Source organism: Phoenix dactylifera, chromosome 13 (assembly GCF_009389715.1).
Source record: "Phoenix dactylifera cultivar Barhee BC4 chromosome 13, palm_55x_up_171113_PBpolish2nd_filt_p, whole genome shotgun sequence".
Lineage (NCBI taxonomy): Eukaryota > Viridiplantae > Streptophyta > Magnoliopsida > Arecales > Arecaceae > Phoenix > Phoenix dactylifera.
Window position 1 is genome coordinate 7104424 of NC_052404.1, and position 7712 is coordinate 7112135.

Below are 7712 nucleotides of genomic sequence, written 5' to 3' on the forward strand. Positions count from 1 at the left end.
TAATACTATGCAATATTTTTTATAGCCATTTTGTCATACCAAAAATACTTTTTCAATTTATTTACCAAACATATGTTAAAGTGGTACAACACTTTAGAAATGTAGTTACCAAACAGCAAACAACTTTTTATAAAAGCTCTACTTCAGAAAGCTCTACTTCCAAAAGTTTTACTGCCAAGAGCTCTCCCAAACAGGGCCTAATAACTCTAGAGAGCCCAATCAAACGCACAAGGCATACCTAAGGCTGCAAATCGGTTGGGTTAACCCGTGACCTGACCCGACCAGCCCCGGTTAGACCAAACCCGGACCCAAATTGAAGGATCCATGGGGTCGGGTGTCCTAAAATTGGACTCGTTCTATTTTTCAGGTCGGGTCTGGGATTACTGAATCTTGATACGACTCGGACATGATCCGACCCATTTTTTTGGATCAATTTTGCATTGTTTATCCAACGACCTGATCCGACCCGACCTCGAATTACCTGTTTAGGCCCGCAGGCCCACCAGCAAGTAGAGGTTCAGATTCGCCTTCGATGCATCATTCCTCCTCCTGTACTATTTTTAAATGAATGGCTGTAGCGGTTGTCTGTAGACCAGTAGACCATCCAAGCTGCCAAGCCATCGTTACCAAAAAAAAAAAGCAAGGGATGCATCTAAAGAGTTTTCATCATCACTGCCTCCACACACACAAGAGAGAGAGGGATCAAAGTTGTATCTTTCGTGCGAAAGAAGGATCCACCTACCTTGGTGCAAATCCACCGTCGGATCACCCACCACAAAGATCTCAAAGCAACGAGTGGATGATCCAACAACAGCCGGGTGCAAAGAAATGCACCAGACACCGATCACATATTTATCTCTCTGGAGCTTTCATACCTAAACAAACTGTTAGAGTTAGGCATTTCTTCGAACGGTGAGAATGCATGCTATGCTCCTGAGAGAAAGATTGATGATCTATTGAGTTTGATTACCTGATGGTTGAGATAGACCAAAAGGCAAAAGAGAGACGTTGTACTGGTGAGGAGACGTGAGAGAAAGTATGAAGGAAAAAAAATAATGCCAACATGAGGAAAAATAATTAAAAAAATGCCTTTCACTGGAAACCGAGAAAGAAAGAGGCAAGAAGGGGACGAAGATTTCTGAGCTTTTTTCCCCTGGGCGAAACACCTCTTTTAACTTAAAACATAAAATAATCATCAATACGAAATAATAAAATTTTCACAACTAATTATTGACTAATAAAAATTTTGGGTTTGTTTTCTTAACAAATTCTAACTGAAAATTTTTATCTTTCCTTTGGTAGAAAAGTTCCAAGCTTTCTAGTAAAGACCTGACCAGATCCGGATCTGACCCGGACTCGAATTTTTTGGGTCGGGTTAGATTACATATGGAGCCGACCCGACCCGAATGACCTATTAAGTTAAAAACTGTAGCCGTAGACTCAACCCGATCCGATCTTCAAATGGGTCGGATCTGGATCCAAAATTAAGATCCGAACAAGAAACTGAGTTGGGTCGGGCTCACTCAAGATCCGACCCGACCCATTTGCACCCGTAGGTAGGGGTGGCAATCGGATCGGGTCAGGCATAAACAGGTCGGGTCAAATACAGGTCGGGTCAGAAAACTATAAATCTGAACCCGACCTGTTTATTAAACGGGTCAGGAATTGCAAACCTGAACCTGACCTGTTTATTAAACAGGTAACCCGACCCGACCCGTTTAACCTGTTTAATAAACAGGTAACCTGTTTACCCAACCCAACCCAATCTGTTTAACCTGTTTGCCCAACCTGACCCGTTTAACCTGTTTAGACCTGTTTAATCTGTCCAACCCAACCTGTTTAACCTGCCCAACCCGACCTGTTTAGACCTGTTTAGACCCGTTTAACCTGTTTAGACCTGTTTAACCCGTTTAACCTGTTTAACCCGTTTAACCTGTTTAGACCTGTTTAACTTGCCCAACAGTTAAACGGGTTAAACGGTTTAAACGGGTCAGACATCTAAAACCCGTATTCGACCCAATTAATAAACAGGTTAAACGGGTCGACCTGTTTACGACCCAAACCTTTTTAGGCCAAACCCAAACCTGTTTATGGCGGGTCGAACACGGGTCGGGTTGGCGGGTCGGGTCATATTTTGCCACCCCTACCCGTAGGCATACCTATTAAGCACATAGGAGAGAGAAATCTCTCACACAATTATATATATATATTAAATAGATAGGAGAGAGAAACCACACTTATTAAATGAATAGGAGAGGAAAGCCACTCCCCTCTCCAGAATTTAAGAAAGCTACTAAAAAATCAGCAACTATAGAAGTTTTTATTGAAAATAAGCTTCTCATCTCAGAACGTTCTACGTAAGCTTGAACTGGTCTCGCCATGCCAGGTGCCGAGACTAGTTCAAAATCACTATTTGCTACAAGACATAAATCTCTATTCGATAGGGGGTTTTGTGTTAAAATATTGTTGTCAATTTTGCACCTGTCTCGCCATTTTGGGTGCCTTGACTAGTGTTAGTTTAGACTTATGGTTGTCATATTTGCTTGAGTTTGAGTTCGCTGCTTAGCATCTCAGTAAACTCAATATCAATTCATGTCGAGATTAAAAAGACATAGTATAACAATTCAGGACCTCATCCAAAATGGCTAGCCGGAAGGTATTATTTGGATTTCTTGATTCTGTATAAGTACCCAGGATCTACCCAGCGAATAACCAATGCGGGACTAAACACACACCCGCACGGATTCTCACATACTCCCCCCGTTCAAGCCCTGACATCCTCGTCAGACTAAGGGTTCAAATCCCTTCAAATCTAATCACAACACCACAATCGGCCTGTAGCTAGCTCCAATGAATCCGTGCTACAGTGTCGACACATAGGGTGCTAAAGCAAGTGTTCTTTTTGCCTGAGTACTAAGTGATTGGGGTGATTATTGATGAGAAAACTTAGCCTTTACTCCAAGATCGCATCGCTTTATGTCAATATCATGCGGTTTAGTGATGATGTAACTTGTCTGAAGAATTAAAGATAGTTTTTTTTTTTGTGAGCCGGGAGATGACGAAGAAAACAAAATTGTCAAGAACCAGAAGCAAGCGACCGAGTTAGAGATCGGGATGCTAAAACTATTGCTCAAAATATCAAATAAATGCATCCTGCTTGGAAAGTGAGAAGATAAGTGTTAGCATGTAGGAATCATGGTTGTTTACTTTCAGGAAAAATTAATGCTGTGGATCATACATAACTGCTTATTTTGAAACTTCAGGATAAGGCTCCAAGAGCCACCAAGAGGAGGGAACATGACATGCTAGGACTCAAATACTTTAGCTTCCATATATAGGTTTCATGGCATAAAAAGGACTACTAGAATTCTGAAGTTATAAAATTTGGCAACATTTCAGGACCGACACCTCATATTTGCTTTCTGCTCCTGTATAGCCTAATAAAACCTAGTGTTAATATCTATTCCATGACACGCACATCAGATTGGCAACTAGAAAAATTCTTCCTGTCCTCCCTACTAAAACTTCCAAGCAGAGAGAAAAAGCAGTGGGGTTCCCTTCCACCCCATGGTCAAGGCCTTCCCATTCTTGTCGAGCCTTAAGAAGTGGCCATTAGCAAACTGCTTACCTAGCAGGCTAGCTTGGTAACGGGACCACTGATTCATCTCAGTCTCGACGAGGCCATAACGAGCAAAGAATGACCTCCACACGCTGATGCCTACATGCCTGACCACCCTCTCACTGCCTTCGGCCGCAATGATGCTTCGGATTCCCTGAGAAAGGAAGGATCCCTCTGTAGCCATTCTAGTTTTGTCATCCCTATCCATAAAACTAGCCAGGTAGTCAAAGAAGGCACTGTAGAAAAACAAAGCTTCAGTGAAGCGGTTGATGAAAGATGGGGAGTTCAGCTCAGCTTCAACATCCATAACTGTCATTATGCATGGCTTAAGTTTACGCATTACTCTCATGACATTCTCAAGCCTGTCAGGCCTCACAATCATAAAGCTCAGAACAAATGCAGAGTAGACACCGATCGCTTCACCCTCCTCCAGTTCAAACATATCTTCACTGAGATCCTTAATATCTGAAACTATCACTGCTTTAAAACTTAAAGGCAAGCCTAAAGCTTCAGCAAAGCTTGCCAGCCTGTTACCAGTTGCAGTGATGGCCTCTTCTGATGAACCTACTGCACTAATCTTCAGACGGTCGATTGGACAAGTTGATCTTGTGGCCAGAGCTTGCAACAAAATAACCCACCGGAGCCCGTGCTGGATCGAGAGATCGATCAGATGGATTTTCCTTGCGGTTGCCACATTGTCCAAAATGGTCTGCACTGAAGTGAAATCCATGATTTGCACATATGGCGTCTTCATGTGGAGTGCCACTTGCACCGGGTGGGCGGATAGCGTTGCTTTGATGACCTCTTGTGCTGTCATTCCCCTATCCTTTGGAACCTTCCAACAAAGCCCTCCAGTTTCTCTATTGATCCTTTCTTGTAATGCATCTGCGAAGTAGAAAACAACTCTCTGAACTGGATTGCCAGTGTCGGATGACAGCTTGCGACACTCCTGAAGTAAATTGCTAGCCCGATCATATTGCTGGTTGCTTACCTTCTCCGCTGCGGCGAGAAGAAGGCTTGCGAGGTCGACGTTCTTGATTTCCTCATTCGTGAGGCCTAAAGACAAGAAGCCAGCTGGATGCCGAGGATCACTTTCTCTATGGGTTGACATCTGAACAAAATGGGCAGCAGCAATTCTGATGAAGTCCTCCGTCGATAACTCATCATCTCCTTCCGTCGGGTAGGTGACCCCGTCAGTTGCTTCATTCAGCTTTTCTCCACTCAGGCGACCGTGGCTAGATCTGTAGTTGTTCAGAAGCTCTAATGATGAGATGGTCGCCGGGGATGGCTTCTCCTTCGATCCAAGGAGCTCGGAGATTTCAGGCAGCGGTGGCTGCTCTATCTCTGTCTCCAGGGCCAAAGGTTTGTCCAGGGACTGCATTGCTGCAGAAATCGTATCGAGCTGCATGTCATCCATCGCTGCAAGATCTTGGAAGCATTGCTGCTCACTGGATACCAAGGGGGTTCCTTTCTCGGAGGGGCCATCATGGTGGTATAAGTTGTAACCTGACCAAAGGTCATCAATGCATTCTTCTTCAAATCCCTGAAGAGGGCTGTAGCCTTGCTGTGCACCATCATAATCGAAGCACTGAGCAGAGAAGGGAGAGCTAAACATCTCCGAAGCAAAGCTTTGTTTAGTGCTGTGCTTCTTCACAAGATTTGGCAATTCCAGATTTATATGGGCTCTGATAAAAGTTTCATGAGCTGAACGATTCGAAGGCTTGGACATTTGGTGGTGCAAATCAACGAGGGAACGGAATCCAACAAGGGGAAATGACAGGAAAGCTGAAGTAATCCATGACAACATCGTTAATATAAGACAGTCCTACCGATAACTTTCATGATTGTACGCATCATTCAAGCCATGGTATGATGCCAATTGTTCTCGCGTTTTCCAATGGCTTTCCCCAGCTAAGAACAAGTCACATAATCCGACTCATTGATCAATGGCGGCATCAATTTGTATATTTTTATGATTATTTCATCTATTTGGCTCCAGATACAAGCAGTTGGTCTGTAGCTAGCTATGTGGCAACCAATCATAGAATGAGAGGACCAAAATCTTATTAAACCCAATACCAGGGGACGCAGAAAGTGTGAATACATTGATTGGGCGGTGTAACCAATCATGGCCTGCACGATGACTTACAACGAGTTAGTTGCACAGGGCCCACATATCAAGAAACCTCAATAATAAAAGCTTTAAGATTAGAAAATTCATTATATTTAAATAAGAATGTAGTTTTTTTATGGTTTCATTACGACGAGGTATCAAAATGGCACAAGCTATTTGTCTGGCTCGAAAATTCTTCCGAGATAAAAGGTAGGAGCAAGAGACAAGCAAAGAATTGGTACCATCAAAGTCCAAATTCCAGACCAATTTCTCTTTAATTTGATAAAGATTTCTATTCACCCAGTGTCATAGACAGTAGCAAGAAGTTGTCTTCAGAAGCCGACAAATAAGATAAGAAGCAACTAAGGCCCCATTTAGGAGGGTTTTTGGAGGGCCAAAAAGCACTTTCTGGCCCTCCAAAAGCTTTTTTAGATGAAATAGAGGTATTTGATAAAAATTTTGAAAAATTGTTTGGGTTTTTTCAGAAAGCTAAAAATAGTTTTTTTGGAAGAAGCTCCATTTTGGAGCTTTCCGAATAAGTACTTTTAAGCTGGGTCGAAAAGTTATTTTTTTGACCAAAATACCTATGATAAAATATAACAATTACATAAAATGTCCCTTTAATAATTGTTTAACTAATTTTATCACCTAGCTAGAAAATTTCTTATATTATAAAAAATTAATTTACAGTAATAATTATAATATTTTATATATTTATTATTATATTATACTAGAAATATAATTACATTATATCATCATACATTAATATGTTATGTTAAATAATTTAATAATATATTAATTATTATGCTATAGTATACAATATTATATTACTATATTATAATAATATTATATTACATTACAATAATATTATACTATATTATATATTTATGTATTAATATATATTATATTTTATTATGCTCTATTGTATAATACTATGCAATGTTTTTATAGCTATTTTGTCATACCAAAAATATTTTTCAATTTATTTACCAAACATATGTTAAAGTGGTACAACACTTTGAAATGTAGTTACCAAACAGCAAACAACTTTTTATAAAAGCTCTACTTCCAAAAGTTTTACTGCCAAGAGCTCTCCCAAACAGGGCCTAATAACCCTAGAGAGCCCAATCAAACGCATAAGGCATACCTAAGGCTGCAAATCGGTTGGGTTAACCCGTGACCTGACCTGACCAGCCTCGATTAGACCAAACCCGGACCCAAATTGAAGGATCCATGGGGTCGGGTGTCCTAAAATTGAACTCGTTCTATTTTTCAGGTCGGATCTGAGATTACTGAATCTTGACACGACTCGGACCTGATCCGACCTATTTTTTTGGATCAATTTTGCATTGTTTACCCAACGACCTGATCCGACCCGACCTCGAATTACCTGTTTAGGCCCGCAGGCCCACCAGCAAGTAGAGGTTCAGATTCGCCTTCGATGCATCATTCCTCCTCCTGTACTATTTTTAAAATGAATGGCTGTAGCGGTTGTCTGTAGACCAGTAGACCATCCAAGCTGCCAAGCCATCGTTACCAAAAAAAAAAAGCAAGGGATGCATCTAAAGAGTTTTCATCACCACTGCCTCCACACACACAAGAGAGAGAGGGATCAAAGTTGTATCTTTCGTGCGAAAGAAGGATCCACCTACCTTGGTGCAAATCCACCGTCGGATCACCCACCGCAAAGATCTCAAAGCAACGAGTGGATGATCCAACAACAGCCGGGTGCAAAGAAATGCACCAGACACCGATCACATATTTATCTCTCTGGAGCTTTCATACCTAAACAAACTGTTAGAGTTAGGCATTTCTTCGAACGGTGAGAATGCATGCTATGCTCCTAAGAGAAAGATTGATGATCTATTGAGTTTGATTACCTGATGGTTGAGATAGACCAAAAGGCAAAAGAGAGATGCTGTACTGGTGAGGAGACGCGAGAGAAAGTACGAAGGGAAAAAAATAATGCCGACATGAGGA

The 7712-nt window shown here is 41.5% G+C and overlaps 1 protein-coding gene across 1 annotated transcript; it reads right to left on the reverse strand.

The window, feature by feature from the left end:
* Window positions 1-3518: 3518 nt before the first annotated feature.
* LOC103724038 (DELLA protein RGL1-like) lies at window positions 3519-5426 on the reverse strand. The gene has a single exon (XM_008815166.2). It carries the CDS (start codon window positions 5424-5426, stop codon window positions 3519-3521), a length of 1908 nt encoding a protein of 635 aa, XP_008813388.2.
* Between the last annotated feature and the right edge of the window lie 2286 nt (window positions 5427-7712).

Coding starts and splice junctions, on each gene's coding strand:
- LOC103724038 (XM_008815166.2), bottom strand. CDS start 5,426: ATGTTGTCATGGATTACTTCAGCTTTCCTGTCATTTCCCCTTGTTGGA.